We start from the raw sequence: 17465 nt of genomic DNA, 5'->3' as shown, positions 1-17465 counted from the left end.
AATTATTCACAGGGAGCTTATTTGCCACAATTATGCTCTCTGTTGCGAGCTGCGCTGTGCGAATGCTGCTTCAATTGAAGTCGTGTATTTGGTCGACAGTAATTGCTGGTAAGTGTCCACGTAATGTGGACAGCAGCTCTGCTGGCAGGGCTTAATCGAAAAAGCTTGCACGAAATTTTAGCGTGAAACTTTTTAATTATATCACCAACCAAAGCGAGAGAGCGAAAAACCTCATTCAGATCCGTTCAGCGTCGAGTGTTTGTCGCTACATCAACTCGCAGAACTGAATGACTTTGGCGGAATGCATGTAATGGCGGTGCGGATAAATTAGTTACACTGTGAAAAAAAAAACGACGGCAATAGACATTTCCACGGAGAACCTGTTCGTTACGCTTTGCGTTACGTTCTCAGACAACGGTGGGCCGTTGGAAAAACCAGCCATTCCGTGCGTAGGCCGAAGCTCGAGCGCATTTTGTCTTTAGGGAAATTTTGAACCCCTCAAATCTTAGCCACACCATCTCGAGATTGGGTTCGGTGCGTTCCATGCGGTTGAGCTGTGCACGACGATAAAGTTTTATCAAACATACCGAATCAAAAACCGCAATTAACTCGACAATAAAAAGCCGAATTGTATTTTCTTCCTTGCGAAAGGCTCCCGGCCCGAGAAGCAGGCCGAGAACGGCGACAATCGCGTCGCGACTGTGGTCGGAGATCAAGGGATGCGTTTACACCATGGCAACGTCTTGTCGTGTGCTCGGTACCCGTGGCGGCGTAGTTGGCATTGGAAAATGATTCAAAAACGACGGCTCCCTCTGCCGCACGAAGTCGAAAATCCGTGCGGCCTGAGTTGATGGATCCACGGTCGCACGCGGAAGGGCACGGCTCTTCACTTGCGCGCTTGTTTTCCCATTAGAACTACCGGAAAGTTTCCACGCCAGAAGAATCCACGGAACGGGCTCAACCTTGCCGCACAAGACGGCGCACTATAAACGCGAATACTTTTTTACGATTGTTGATTTGAATTTAATTTTAATTAATTTCTTCGCTTCCATGCTTTGATGCGCACGCTAGGGAGCTTTTATGGGCTCGCTACCGTTGCGCCTTTCCGGTTGTACCGTCTCGCTCTTCCGGATGGAGCAGTGAAGTTTTGAATTTATTCTGCCCACAGAAATTCCGAGCTCTGTAAACTTGCCACAAGCCATTCCGGCGTCGCTGGTCCCACCCGTGCCCCTTAGCTGCCAGGGTTAGATTCATCTACAGTGCTACTCACAGACAACTTCAATCTTCCAGGATGTTTCCAGAAACAGTCCGGTAACGTTCGGATTCTCGGCGCGGCAGGTTATCAGCTTACCGTCGTCCTCGGTCATCGGGACAAAGCTTAGTTGCGAGATGGTGGTGTTGTTGAGAATTTCCTCCTGCGCAGTAGGCGTGTGTGTATTTGTGAAGAAGAAAAAGAATGATACAGTAAAAAATTGTGAATAGAATTTTATTCGATAAGATGAGAAACAGTATGGGGAAAATTTTTACGGTGCACAATTGTTTGCAGAGAGGAATTAAGAGGTTCAGAAATGCGCCCAATTTCCACGCTTAATGATTCAGTTTCGGCTAAGTTAAGCTCATTCAAGAGGAAAAAAGCACTAAATGGAATGAAAACAGGAAGCACTTTGAAGATTGAAAATTCAGTCACTGCGAGTTACTGGCCTGGTGGAATATGTAACAAAATGTAGCACAAAAGTATGTTAGACTAGCAAACTGTTTACAAAATGTAAGTGTTTTAATTGTATTGTAATGCATCTTGAATAGTAATTTAAGTTCAAGGTATTGTTGTTTGAGGCTTTATACGAAACATTAACTACTTAATTCTTTCAAAGCAACTCAGCATTCTGGAAAGAGCATAACTAAATGCTCATGAATAATTAAAACCAATTGCTTAATGCTTTTAAAATTTTAGAAATTATTGAATGTTTTGAGCAGCTTAGTCAAAAATAATGCTACACAAGAGCTGAATTTTATTATTTTATCTTCCATTACTGGATCATGGTGCTCTATCGTGATTAAATAAGGGGCGTTTTGGACTCCGACTGGATCGAGTCATTACCACATTGTACAAGTAATACATTTCGAATGGAAATGATACAGCGTCAAAAGAAATCATCATTTTCCCATTCAATTTTTACTGCCGACGTAGCTGAGAATATTTGAGAGCAGAATAAAAAAAATCAGTAAATTTGAACAATGTTGGCATGCAAATGCAGCGATTTTAATTTGCCAAAGGAAAGCGAAATTACTTGAGGTAAAAATGTTTTAAAGATAATCACATCTAGTAAATTAATTTCGTTGGGATGTGTTTGATGTAACACTTATACAAATTGCGTGATATATGATTATTTTTTAACGTTTTAAAGTGAATTATAATATAGTAAAATAACATTTCCAATAACTCTAAGATATACAAATTCTCAAAAATAAAAAAAGACAAATTCCTATCCTATATTTTCCAGAAAAACTTTCAAGTAAAGACACAGTAAAGCTTGTCATCTAACATATATGAAGAAAAAAATCATATCGTATTTGTTTCTTATCACTTTTAGAATATCCAGCTGTATAGACGATTGAAATGACACCAGGGGTAATAAAACTGTCAGTAAAACTTGGATTGAAATACTAGCACGATCAGTGACGGATGCAACAGAGTTTCCCCAAATAACTTGGAGGATGTTCGAGAAAAAAACCAATTCTAATAAAAAATGAAAGAAGATTCGTCCTTTACTTAGAACTTGACATCTTCCGTCGCACTTGAATTTGTTCGCTGGATGCTGTGCTCAAGAGCTGTCAGGAGTGGAATCAAAAGCATGGGAATGGCAAGACTGAATTTCCAATGGGTAGGAGCCAGTGTATTTTTACTCACGGTTGGCTTACTTATTGCTTTTATACAGAACAAAGGGGAGTGCATTTTAATCTAGATATTCTCGGAGCACTTTAGGTGTCATGGAAATAATGCTGGTTTTTTCATGTTTGGAATGGAGCAGTAAAAACGTTGATAAGAAAAAAGGATTGAATCTTTGGAGAATCATATTTCCTATCTCTATGTGGGTTTATGTTTTTCACATTCCGTGTTGCTTTAGATATGGAGTAAAAAACAATCAAAACATGTATCTGTACTCGGAATACTCTGAAATTATCTTAATAATTAATAGCACTCTTGGTGTCCTCGCAGCGGCCCGATGTTTTTAAAGCCAATTGCACCTAGTGTTTGCGCCCAGAGCGAAAGTTGAGCATTTTCGGTCGCCACTGCTACAACCACAAACACTAAGCTCCCGTAGGAATGAAGCGATTTCTTATTTATAGGTGCATACTATCAGTTTGGGATTCGCACCAGAGAAGGCTTTGCATCGCTGGTGTACAAGCCGGCTTTGGACTCGTCCATTTCGATCGCACAAGAGGCTGCACCGTATCACAGGCTTTTGTTGTCTCTAGGATCAAATTCCCGGTCTCACGGTAGTGTGGGGGAAAGATTGAAGCTGGCGGGAAATTCAATGCAGTGCCCTTTAGTCTACGGACGTTCGTCCATTTTCATAAATTCAATAAAACATCCTCCTCTATCAGCTCCGCATTTGGCCATTTTCCCGGCCGCTCGGAAGAGCCCGACCAAACGGAGGAAAACAAAGAAACGAAGACCCGGGGGTTTTCTTTTTTGTTCTTACGCCCAACGATTTCGCCCCTGTTATTGAGTGAAATGAACGATTCTCCCTTGCCCATAACTTAGCGATTGGGCCAGCACCGACTCACTTTCTACCGCTATTCACTGGAGCGCTCGGGTTTTCTATACTAACCTGCGCACGGCGTAATTGTCGCTTTCCTTTGTACCAGGTTATAATCGCATTTGGCCTCGAACCAACGCTTTCACAGGAGATTTCATATCGTCGATCGGCTACTAATGGCGTCTGCGGGTTCATTATCTTCACACTCAGTGGTTTCACTGTTCGTGCAGGTGGATGGGTTGAAGACGGCACCAAGCGTGGAACGAGAATAAAGGGGGGAGAAAAAACAAACGTTCAATATGAACCAGTAAATATTATCCTGCCACGACGACGGATTCTGGCGGGTGGAGCTGGAAGAACGAAGAAAATAACGATCGGTGCCGTGCATTGAATTTCCCGATCATTCTGTATTTGCTAGCTGCTGTTATCTGGGAGCGAAATTTTCTGTCCCTCGAGAAATAGAATATCTCGTGGTGAAGTCTCCGCCCGGCCGTATTTCGTGTTGACCGTGTAGGAAGGACAAAAGGAGAGAGAAAGAGAGAGAACTGAACGAATGATCGATGGTATAGGTAATGATTGCAGGATTGCGCGTCAACGGAAGGTGGGGATTTATCGATTGCGGTGAAATATTATATTATACCGATGAGTACACGTCACTGGAACGACATTTTTGCTGCCCAATTTGGGATAAACGTTTGGAAAATTGTGTGGAATAAATGGGGGTTTTTCTTTGAAAAATGATGAAGAAATTTCACAATAACTTCACGTTAAGCGCAGGTCGGTTAAAGGATGCTCCTTATTCAATCGTTGTAGCATCGTATTTCGTTTCAATTTTAAAAGCAAAACATAAAAACGGTGGTGTTTTTTTTTGTAAGCACCTCAAGATGAAATCGAAACGAGCCGAAGGGCGATCAAATATCTCCGCTATAATGATAGAAAAAGGCTACCGGTTGTTCCTGGAAGTGGGCATAAAAGTCTTATATTCTTTGCAAAAGAGTGAAATGAATGATTGCTTTCATCTTTTTTATCAATATTTTTCCATCTTCGTTCTAACCCCCAAGGCAGAACATTTAGTCAAAAGGATATCGATTCGTTTTGTATCGAAAGAATCATTCAAAGGCTAACGCAGGTGTGACGGGTTTTGTCATTGGGGATGTAAATTCTCTTGATAACTTTTACCCCTTGACGCTGGCACTCCTCGTTTGCCTCTGGCACTCTTGAAAAAGATATAAGTTATCATTTGAGTTCTGCTGGGAGTTTGAACATTTTTTTGTCTTCCTTCCTGAGGGATATCGTGGCATTTTTGATTGAAAGTGGACACCATTAGACGCATTTATTTGTGAGAAAGCAAAATGTTGTAGCTATAAAACGAGAACGAATCTAGAATCGTACAACAAATATAGAGCATAATTCTGCACAGCACAAAGAATATCATTTTCTTTTCTTTTTCGTCAACAGCTCTATTGTTCAACGTCAACCTTCATATTGAATTTTATGAACATTGACACGAATGAAATGAAAGTTAACTACGATTGAATGTGTCTGGTGCGTTTAGTTATGTTGTTGTCATGGACCGTTTGATATCAAATAGATTTATTTACATTTCGAAGAAACACCCTGCCAAATAACTGTGGCAGAGAGTTATCGTAACGAGGAAGCGTCAAAAAACATTTTTTTTTAATTTGATCACCAACGTACGTTTAACGCTCTTCGAAAACGACCGGTAAGCAGTGTCGGCAAGATTTTGGGGATGTTTCGCTTCATCACGGCGCTGCCCGCAATTGAACCGTTCGGCGGAGCGGACTCGAAAAATACGATGACGAGCTCATTTTTGCTGCCAGCTCGCCTTGAAAAGAACATTTGGGACTGGCAACGCGGCAATCAGCAAGGATCGGCGAGCTCGAGCTATTCTGTTTTATGTACCGACTGGTACGGTCGCAAAAGTAATGAGATTTTAATGAAATGAGAATTCGACAATCAGATGGATTCATCCCGGTGGGAGCAGTCGGAACCGAAGTTTCCGAAACCGGAAATCATAATCCCGGGAGAAAATCTTTTGCCCATTAGTTGGCGTTTCTTTCGATTGGTTCGATCGGTGGGCGGCAATGATTGGAACATCGGGACACTCGCTTCGGTGGGGCTGGCTAAATGTTTAAAATGGTGACAATGATTTGCAGCTCTCGAAGAAAACTGAATCGTCCACAGGAAGGCGTCACCGAGAAAGTCAGCGAAACGTTCCCGTGGGACGGCCGTACGTTGCCGGCGGCTGTCGACTTACGATGTAAATCCAGCACGAAGCTGCTTTCTTTGGGCTCCACCAGGAGCGTGTTGGTCGCTTGACAGGTGAAGGTGGAATTTAGGTCTGAGCGCTGGATTGCTGGCCATAGTAACCGATTTTCGATGACATCACCGGAATTGTGCTCGTACTGCTCGTCCACCAGGATGCCGTTGATGAGCCACTTCACCGAGGGCTGAGGTCGACCTGTACATGCCAACGAGAAAGCGAAGGAGAAAATATTTAGATCGCACCAAACTCTATTTGTTACGTTGAAATGTGCGCTGGATCGTGACGCCTGGGGGGTTGGGTGGAGTTGATATTGCATATTGAATGATTCCCTAGAGTAGCATAATTTCAATGCAATTCAAAGCCGCCGGCAGTATTTATGTATTTTTGTATTTTGTTTCCAAAATGCTCCCACGAGAATTTGCAAGAGCTTACGTTTGGTATGTGTTTGAAGAGGGAGTGTTCACTTCGCAAATCACTGAAATATATCGTTTTGTATACTACAGCAAAATTCTCTTAATATGTATGCATTTAAGAAGGTTTGTACAGTGATGGGAATACTACTAGGGGATAGGGGATTTAACGCAAATTCTATTGATCCTCAGACATCTTTTTTGTAGCACATTCCCAACACCGTTGGTTAGTTTAATTATGAATGCACCTGCATCTGTCGGTCAGAGGGGGTTTCAACATTCAGAGCTGACGAACCGGGAACTGGTGTAACAACAGTTTGCCAAAAGTGTAACCATTCGATTAATTAAATCTGGTGGTACAACGATGAAACCACGTAGATGTAGATTAAAAATATAATTTATTACTCCATGGTGGTTTGTTCTGCAATCAGCTGCGTGTGGGTTCGTTCAGCGGCCAGTGCTAGACCAGGTTTTTACGTTACGGGTCAGTAACAATTGACACTTTAAAGCCGTGAAAATAGCAGCAGTATTGTGCAGCCTTTTCACCAACAATAGATTATTTAATGCTTTGGATTAATTATACCAGTTGAGATACGTTTACTTTAGTTTATACTATTGTGCGTGTTATTAGTGAACAAGTACAATTGTGCGCCAGTAAAAATGGTTAAAATATAAAAAATATAGTTTGTATTTGTAGAATAGTACAAATGAGATCTTTTGTATAAATACAATTTTATGTCAACTTGTAGTAGTAAATATTCTTGTACATGAAAAGAATTCAAAGAAGTTGTAAACTACAGTAAGTTATTTTTATCACACTTAAATAGAATGGATATGAAAATGAAGCTAGGATGGTGTGCTATTTTTGCACCAGTACTTTCTGGTACAAGAAACGTGAAAATATTTGTTAACATCATTCAAGAACATTTCCTTTCATAACGCTGATAGTTGATTTTTCGGTTGTATCTACCACGTATGTAATAATGCGATTTATAACAGCAACTAAACCATGAACCGCAAGTTGCTTCTATGTAATACTTTTCTCTTCATACAGTATTTGCTCTTTTTCTTGGCAAAAAATACAGTTTGCTGGAACGAATCGATTGAAGGCAACACATGACCACACCACGCTAAGTGCCAATTATTGGAATTCCCAGAATTCGTTCAACGGTGGCTCAATAAAAACCAAATAACGATTATTTGCGTCTGAAACAAACACGCTCGATGTGTGTGCCAGCTCAGGAATGCTAGGAAAGAAGGCACATCTTGCCACCATCAGGGTGCAACATCTTGCCACTGATTGGCACAAATATAAGCGAAATTTAATAATGATTCTACCACTAATCGATTTTGAACTCAGTTTCAGGGCACCTATCAAGTGAACGAGATTCGACACTGTTTTGTGAACTGTTGTGAAGATGTGCAGTAACCGAGAGCTATTTATATTTGAGATTTTTTTCTATTGCAGTCGTGTAACAATTTTGTCAAAACATTTTTGTTGTTCAACTGCTTCATGCAAATTTGCAGCTAAATTGCAACTGATAATTTCTCACGAATATTTTGATTGTTATGGTGTAATAAATTCAGTTTAATACCAGGGGTAGTGTGGAATGTCGGTATAATTGCTTTTGGACAAAATTAACACTCATTATACGGTTTTGTGTGGTGTCGTGCAAGGAAATTGATGGGAAAGTGTAATAAATTGGCGTCACGCAACGAGCCCTGCAATATGATTAGAATTGCATTCCTCCATTTCGCTTCGGCGGTGCTATGAAATTTTCGGTAAGAATGCCTTTAACATTGCATCGCTAACAAATCTCATCCCACATCTCCCTGTTCTAACGTATGCCCTGGTGGGGCTTACCCTAAAATTAATCCCAATAAAATAGCAGCTATAAAATCAATTCTTATCGTGCGAAAAAATGCAAGTGGGTTCTCTACACGCAGCACCTCTTTCCATCGGGTGGGGTTTGGGTTGTGAATGCGGGTCATGAACATTTTTTCCCCGTACTTTCCGATATTGAAGCTCGTTGCTGCGGTGTACCCTAGAGAGTTAGTACAATGTGGTGGTGGGCTAGCTGCGGAATGTAATGATGGAAAGGGATACGTGGTCGGTGTGCTGGGCAAGACGGATCGCGTATAAATGCATGGCTGCAAATTCTACCGCCGGGTTGAACTTTGTCGTGTACAAATTGTTGCTGGCACGAAATGAATTCACGAGCAGCAGGGTTAAATGGGAAGCAAAAGAGTTTCGGAAGCGCACAAAACCATTTTCGTTCGTTGCCAGCACACCTGGCGTGGTATTGGACCTCGCGTTTGGGAACTTGGAACCGTCCTATTCATGGGCTTTGGCTCAGCCACGGACGCAGAGTTATTGAAACGAGGAATTTTTCGTATTTTTGGGAACTTACATTCACGTATGACGATCGTTTATGCTTTGCAATACATGCATGAATGGGGTTTTCGGGAAATAAGAGCTCAAAAGAAGTATTTAATCCTTTTTTCCGCTCGACGATTGCGAGTTTTAATAAGACGAAACTTGGCCAATACAAGTGATGGTATTAAAACAGCTACAAACTACATGATTTTTGGAGTACGTTAACGTTAATTAGTTTTTTTTTCTATGATAGTTGCACTGTTGTAAATAATGTTAAAGCGTTTTTCTCTTACAATCGATTTAAGGTAACATTTTTAAATTTATTAAACTTAGTAAAATAATTTCAAAGTCTTATGTATTGGTTACTGTAAAATTATTCCATTGCGATTGATATCAGAATAAAAAAAAATTTTCCAAAGAGAACGATAGCTAAGAATTGAACTAGAAGCAGATAAAGCAGCTTCCTAAGAGTTGTGCTGAAAATGTGTTGAAAATCAACCCATGTCTGAATTTCCTCCGTGTGAACCATTTGTTCCGGTGTAATCATCCATGCAGGAAGGATGTGTTTAACTTTGTACACATCACGGGTGCGCCATTGTTCAGGATGCTTCTCGCCGGGTAGGTGCTATTTATTTATATAAATTATTTACACTTATTCCCACATCCTATGCATTTCCAAACAGAATTCCGCTCCTTCGCCAACGGTTTACACTCGGAATACCAGAGCGCTCTTTTTGTCACGATCGCTTCCATCGGGAAAGGCTTTCATTCCCACCGATGCGGTAGCACATCGCAACGCGTTCAAACCACTTCCCTGAGTGCTAGCAGCTACGAGAGCGCGTACGATAGCGACCAACCTTTCAGTATCGAATGAATGATGGATGTCAGGAAAACCGTTTTGCAGTATCGATAACACATGTCCTTACCGATATCGCTTCACTCGACACCACGAGCTGCCAGCTTCCCAAGCACAGTCAGCCGCTGGAAATGCTTCTTGGGAAGGATTGCCTGTATCAGCAGATTCGTTCCGACAGCGTAGTCACCTCAACCCATCCCACTTTCGATTTTTTTTTTGCATACCCGGATGCACGAAATCTGGAATGTGATGAGAAATTTATTTTGGCCCAGCTCATGACAATGCCTTTTTCCCGTTGTTGGCTTCGTTTTCTTGCTGTCACTTTTATGTGGCCTCCATGCGAGGGATCGTTTGTGACACGCGGTGGCATCGCCGGATCTGCGACGTGAGGCAACATTTTCCGCCAGTAATCGATCCAGCTTCGGAATTTATGCTGACAGTACCAAATGTGGATACATTGCGATGTTCGGGGCACAGGGTAGGCCGGAAATGCGTTACAATTATGTTGGAATTGCTCCGCAACAAAGGTTTCCTATGAATGCATGCCATTTGAAGGATTTTTGGAAGCATGGGTAGAGATTTCTATTGATTTTGAGAAACGCGGAAAGTGCGACTAAATTGTGCTGACTTTTATGGGAGCGCCAAGTTTGCAAATATTTTCATCCTAGCATTAGATAGGATATATCATATTCTATTAATGTTTCATAGTTTTGAGCTAAATATTTTTTTTTCATTGTTTTGAACTAAATGCATAAGTTTCAGATCATTAAATACGTTGAATTTCCATCTTTGCAATTTATTTTGACGATCGTTTCCCAAATAAAAGATGATCTCATGTGCACACTTATAACAAAATAGTCATGCATTTAAAGTGTAAAATGACTATATTTATGTATATACATAACATTTACAAAAATAACAGGTGCTTTTAAACACACATATCGTCATTGAAGCATTTATTAAGCTTCTGTACTTTTTATTCAAAATTTTTCTTACTTGAAGTATTAAGACGACAAATGTTGTTTGAGTATTGTTGTGAAAAAAGGATTCATTTAAAAATAAATCCCGGAAGTACATAACATCCAATAAGCCGTTTTCAGTGTCTCGTGAAAGCAATTGATAAACCAATCGTTTACAGTGAATATATTTTATTATTATACCGTCGGCTCAATTGAGCACATTCTTCACGCGCCATGCTTGCGCCTACTGGGACGGCAGGAGAATAAATAAAACCGATAAGGTAGAAATAAAAAAGTGCAACGAGCTCCACGCTCGACGGGAGTAGATAAAATCGGTGAAAAGCGTTCCAGCGGCGCGAACATGGCGCGGACCGGAACAAGCGATGAGTAGTTACCACAGAACGCATAAGTGACAGCAGTCTCCGGAGCTGTCACGTTTGACATGTGATTATCATGTCAATACCGCATCACACCAGAGCACGCATTACTCTGGGAGTCATTTCCGCCCGGAAATCTCTTCCGTGCACCGTTCCCATGCGAAAAGTCGCACAATTACTTTGTTTATCATCAGGATCTCTCTCTCTCTCTCTCTCCCACGCGTGGGTGTGAAAAGCTCAATACCACCGCCTCACACGGTGAGCAACTTCACAAAGCAATTTTATATAACGTTTTTTTCGCACCTCTGTCTTTCCAGTATCAGTACGGGTACCGGGCCACGATTTTCCGACGGGTCGGCGAACAAGCTTCGAAACGGATTTTCGATGGGATGAATTCCATCAACGCTATCAGGGAAATTTATTTGCACGAAATATGTAAATCTGTGACACGTTTGAGCTGTGCTCACGGGAAATTCCCAAATGATCTCTGGCGTTGCCGCGAGCTGCAGCGTTGGAACCGCGCATTAATGGTCGAGGACAACACGCAGCTCCTGCCAGGTTGGCGGGTGGGCCGACGATTGTTGCGGGATATTGCGAGCGGGAAAAATCCGGATTGAGATATATGTGGCTCGAGAATGGGCGGACACATTTTGTCACATAAATGCGTGGCGCTTTACAGGAGGAGACCCCATGTGCCAACGTGGCATAATCGACGCGTTACTTGACGCGTCACACCCGGGTGTGCTGGTTTGGGCATATTTCTGATACCTTTGTTTACGCCTGCGAGCGCCTGCCAGTACATTTCGGCGTTCCGTTTTTCCCTGCCATGCTGCATTTTCCTATCACGCCTGTAAATTCGACCACTTTAATGCGGCTTGGTGTTCGTTTTATCGCCGCTTCGGATGGGCTTAGCCAGCTCCGTTCCCTGGGTGTAGAATTGCACGCGAGCCAGGGGAGACCCGATGAGCGTGTGATGGGTGATCATGTTAAATTATGGCTCGTTACAATAGTCTCCATGTCCACCGTTGTGTCGCATGCAACGCTACAAGTACGCGATGCCGTGTTGTGCTTCGGTTGTTTTTTCTGCATCGTTATCAAAAAAACCATATTTCAACATTATTGCGCGAAGATAATATTTTCATATTATTAGTTTTCCCATGGAAGCGGCGCATTTGTAGCGCCGGAATCGTCCGTGTTTATTCTACGCTAGCAATGCAATGGAGATGCTGGTCAATTGCAAGGTGAGGAGCGCGATTCGGTGGAAAAGTCTAGCAAAGAAGCGACACGAAAGGGAGCTGGCGAAACGGAGACCACGCCAGTGGGACGCCGTACGATCGTAGATCAAACGAAGGCTCCCAAGCGTATCGTAGCGTTTTCACCAATGCCAGTGAAATATGAACTGAAAGCACCGCTGGCTGGTGGATGATATGTTTCGAGCACAGAGGGGAGATACATAAAATTGCATTAATAAGGCAGAATGGTTCGACTGTTGTTTGCAGCGAAGGTAGCGATGCGATGCAATTTCGACATCGTAAGTGCCCTTTTCTAGAATAATCGCTTTGCGGTATTTGTTGGTGATCCACTCGAGATAGAGAATGCAATCTTCTGAATCCATCGGGCTTCAGATGTGCGATTTGCAATTGTAAACTAATATAAAACAATCATTTCAATCTGAGCAGTGCTCGAAACAAACCGCGCTTGGTGCATAGACGTGTTTTATGTTTATCTGGTAGTGAAGGAAACAAACTGGTAGCTCGCTCACAATAAGGGTTATTGGCAAAACAATAATTGTGAATATATGATGGCATTTATTATCAAATAGAGATGTCACAGGACAGTCCGGGATGCCAGTTATACAACCCAAGACTCACGTGTACTGCACGAAAACTTCAATACCATCCTGCTCAAGCATTGTTGAAGTTTTGTTGAGATCGTTTGGAGCGATGAATCTATACCGATTTGTTGCAGAGCGTAGAGATACCGGTTACGTATCAGTGTACTGAAGTGGAACGTGACTGCAAGCGTTTCCAAAACGGACACATTCGGTTCCGAGCTTAGTTGGTGCCTGCTTTAATGTGTCCGGTTTCTTTCAACACCAGAACCAGCGAGAAAACGTGGGTAAAATTTCCGAATGCTTCCAATAGCAAATATTATTTTCCGCACCTTTAGGTACAAACGACCAGGCGTCCGCTTTGCCTCGGGAACAGTGTGTGGTGCCGACCAAACATCACCGATGTGGCAATGCGAGTATATGTGTGGAAATTGCGGAACGGACATTCGTCCCTAGACGAAGACGACGAAAGAGAAGTGCCGATTTCGGGTGAGATCAAACAAATGCGGCTGAAAGGAATTAACGAATTTTTCGGCATCCACTGTGATCGTGGTGGGCGATTGCAAGGACGAGAAAAAAAAAATGAAAGAAAATCCGCACAAGACCGATGGCAGGAAAAAATTTAATCATTCCCCGAGGAATGCGTGTCATAAACCACCGAATCCAATCAGACGACTCATGATGCAGGACACGGACGCGAAGCGCTCATTCGGAAACACAAACGATTCTGGTGACATTCTGATGGAAGGTGACCGTTATCTCAAACCCGAGGTCATGGCGTCTCCTTTCGTGCAGTGAAGTTCATTTCGCCGATTTCTTTTCGCCCCATGGTCCGTACGATAGAGGGAAGGAAATTCGGTTTTTGCTCCCGCCACCTGCAAAGCCGCTGCCGTTGTTTTCCCTTCTATTAGCTGCCCACTCGAGGAGTTCGTAAATCCCGACCAGACCACCATCGCTGAACGCTTTCACCGCAGGAGGCCGGTGCGTGCGGTTGCGGGCCCTAATCGGATGGCCGCTGCAAAGCTGATCATTCGATATCGGACAGAATGGGCTATTTTCGGTTGGCCAGCCTACGGGCAGCGAGCCAGGACCGGGTCGAGAGCGACGATCAATTCGGACCGTTCTCCCATCCGATCGATTATCACGTTTTTAGACCTAATATTCAGCATCGGCCAGCCCTAAGGGCAGAACCAACGGCATCCGTCCCGGTGCCTGTAGTAGACTTTTAATTCCAATATTGGAAGGATGGATGAAAACCAATTTATTTCCCATTTACTTCCAACGGTCCGGGAAGGGATGTGGGGTCGATGTTTTTCTAGCACACCATGCACACACTTTCGATAGAACTTTCCACCGCAAGCTGAATGATATGGCGCATCGGCTGCCTGGCGAGTTTCCCATTTTCTCAACTAAATCGAACCACGTTCGGCAGGCTCTGGCTGGTTTTGCTCTACTCGCGTCTCACCACATGCTTAATTCTAATGCGTGGATTCTGGACTGCCGATTGACACCGTAATCAACGTTACTGTGAATCATGAAGTCTGTGCGCTTGAACATGTGCTACATTGTCACCATTGCGGACAGAACTGAACAAAACATTTCATTCGAAATTTCATTCAAGCCTAAACAATATACGAAAAATATTATTCAATTGAAAACCCACATTACTGTTTGCATGGTTTTTTAAGATAAAATGAAAAAATGTCTATTTTCTATATCGTTTAACTTTCAATGTTTTTGAATAAAAATATAAATATATTAAATAACCTTTCGGAATGTCGATAAAAACATTTTTTTTTCTTTTTTGAACTAAAATATAAACTATTTTGCACTTTCAATAGTGTATTTACGAAACTACATAGATGAAACGCATTGAAAATATGAATGCCGAGCTTCCTGAATGTCTGTAACATTCACCCAAGAGCGCAGAGCTAAATACAGCTCCATGATCAACAGGATTGATTTAGCTGTCCAATTATTATGAAACCGATTGCTCTTGACATCGACTGAGATTATATTTTTCGGTGGCATTCTACACATAACGCGACTGTCCCAAACATCCGCATTTGGAATGGGATGGGTTATTTCGCACATTTCTTGTAGGTTCCCATCATCTCTTCTCATGACACATACCCAAAGGTACATTTTGAAATGGATATGCTTTGATGTTCGATAAGTGCTAGGTTGCGGATGATTTGTTCTCGCCCAACGCTCGATGCTTTTGTGACCAGTACTGATGCATCATAGCTTCGTTCTTTACCCGTTCGAGTGGTTCTGATTTTAAAGTAGAATTTAATTAACAGCTGATTGTGTTTAAATAAGTTTTGGAAATTTTCATCTATTTATTTATTGGTATTTATTTCATTTTTATTCTTTAAAATCTTTAAAAAATGTAAGAGTAATTTTCTGATTATAACTGATACGACAATAAGAGTTGTTAAATAGGCATTTTGTAGAAATTTAATCACTATTTTGACTTATGATTTTGTTTCTCAAACGAAGAAAACCTTGATTATCTCAATCAAAATCACTGCAATTAACTTCAATTTTGATGCCTTGTGTTGTGCGAGTAGTCAAATCGATCAATGTTTCAATGAATGTGACGATGCACTTGCTATTGCAGCTGTTTGTTGAGTGAACACTTCGGAACGGTTGGTAACTATCCAATCAATGTCAATGAAAACCAAAATTCCATTTTAAGCTCATGTCATTCTAACAACGGGTACCCGTTGTCGTCAACGGGACTCTTTAATAGCTTTCTGTATGGTATTGAACCCTAATTCGTACCCGGTATCGAATTATTCATGGCATCTCGAGTGAAGTGGATGTTTGATTGACTATGTTAGCGTTTCTCTTTGAAGATACATGGTGATATGCCAAACCGGTTAAACAGAGGAGAGTTGTATATCAGTGTATCGGAACAAAAATGTTCTTTTTAATATGTATCATGAAATGACATACTCCATGTTGGTTTAAGAGTTAGCAAAATTTTAATTCACAAATGAATCGGTCACAAATCAGCTCAGTTGAGCGTTTTTATTTAAGTGCTCTGCCATTGTGCACAATTCCAAGAGGTATGCTTCTAGCATATGCTGTCCTTCCAAAAGGCACACCAGACAGGAAGGATCATTAATTTCAATTCCAAAATCCGGAATCGATCGATCGGACGTGGAGCCAAAAGCGCATTAGAGTGCCAACGTTTGGCGCGATACAGCCAGTACGGAGCGTATGGGATGGGTTTGATGAGTGATGGGATTGTGATTGGCAGGCTAATTAAATTATTTACCGCACAGAACGGTGACGAAACTTCACCACGGTATGCGAAAGCACGGTAAATGCCCACCGTACGTGGATGAGGCTACCGAGGTTTAGACATTGCCTACCGCTCTGTGGTATTTCGGTCACCGGATTCGCTGGTTGGCATTATAGCCGGCATGCAGAGCGACACGTTTCAAAGCTGGGCACACCTTCCGCATCCGACGTGCAAATGCTGGCAGGGAAAGAGCCTCATACAGGACCCGAAATCAACCCGATGTTGATTGAACGGTGATAAATCGGTGAATGGTGCCGATTTAATAAATCTTCAAATCAGAACATCGTCTCTGAAGGATGGCTGGACGCTCGATGAATACAATCAAATGGGACGGTTCATGAGCAGTTTTGGGTGGAATTTGGGATGCTGGTGGAATTTCGGTCCATATCGTCGGCACTGACGTCGACTGGGGTATCTGCGCGTGCAAGGAAAGGTCGTGTGAAGTTAAATTCCATGGACTTTGAATTCCACATGGAGAGATACCAACCGTTCATCGCTGTCGGGAAAATGATTAATCGATACAATGGTTAAGGGTTAGGTTCATAAATACCTCACCGTACGACGGCGGTTGGATACTACACTTGAATGGCCCAGCGATGATGCATTCAAACCCAAGAGAACCCTTCAGCCCTTCGAGTGAACCTTCGAGATGACCACACTCATTGGTGGTTGGAGGCTCAAATATCTTCATCATATTTACAGCCAAACTGGTGCTACTACAAAACGTTCGCTAGAAGTCAGGGGCTGAGAATGATGATAAATGACAAGCGGCCGTTCGATACAGACAGCTTTACTAGCCGTGAAATGTTGGTAGGCCTAAAAACGCCCAACTATTTATCAAACTTGACGAGAATACTTCTTTCCGCAGTAAGTATATATTTCCGACCGGCGGTAATGCTGAGCGATTGGTTTGTTTGTGGTATTTTTTTTCATTCTTACTCAAGCTTTTTGTCGTTCACAGTTGGCCTGAAGCTGAACATCATTTGGGGTAAAACATCAAAATGGTAAATATCTTTATCTCTAGTCTAGCTATCGTGTGAAAGACAGTAGTATATGTCATGGGGCAAATTTAATGGAAACGCATTATGATTTATGCTTCTACGACGAGTAACACTATAACTTAATCAATTCCTTATCAGTATCTACGTCACTAGCACTAAAAAGACTGATGCAGATAAATCACAATGGGTTTTGTGAGTATAATTGTCGATTTGAGTTTAAATGCGTAATTTTATAATATATAGACAACCCCATTTCGAATAACTTTTCACAGAGAATTGATTTCTAACACTTT

The 17465-nt window shown here is 42.0% G+C and overlaps 1 protein-coding gene across 1 annotated transcript in view; it reads right to left on the bottom strand.

Moving 5' to 3' along the window:
* Positions 1–17465, bottom strand: part of LOC128723905 (hemicentin-1-like) — a 161268-nt gene that overhangs the window by 14325 nt on the left and 129478 nt on the right. Inside the window, exons 6-8 of the mRNA XM_053817670.1 lie at positions 6040–6243; positions 3834–3979; positions 1271–1415 (exon numbers count right to left, since the gene is read on the bottom strand). Of these exons, the coding sequence (XP_053673645.1) occupies positions 1271–1415; positions 3834–3979; positions 6040–6243 (495 nt within the window). The remainder of the gene's footprint in view (positions 1–1270; positions 1416–3833; positions 3980–6039; positions 6244–17465) is intronic.

The sequence above is a fragment of the Anopheles nili genome, chromosome 3, assembly GCF_943737925.1.
Source record: "Anopheles nili chromosome 3, idAnoNiliSN_F5_01, whole genome shotgun sequence".
Classification (NCBI taxonomy): domain Eukaryota; kingdom Metazoa; phylum Arthropoda; class Insecta; order Diptera; family Culicidae; genus Anopheles; species Anopheles nili.
Note: the sequence above shows the minus strand (reverse complement) of the source record. Positions and strands in the feature narration are given on the sequence as shown.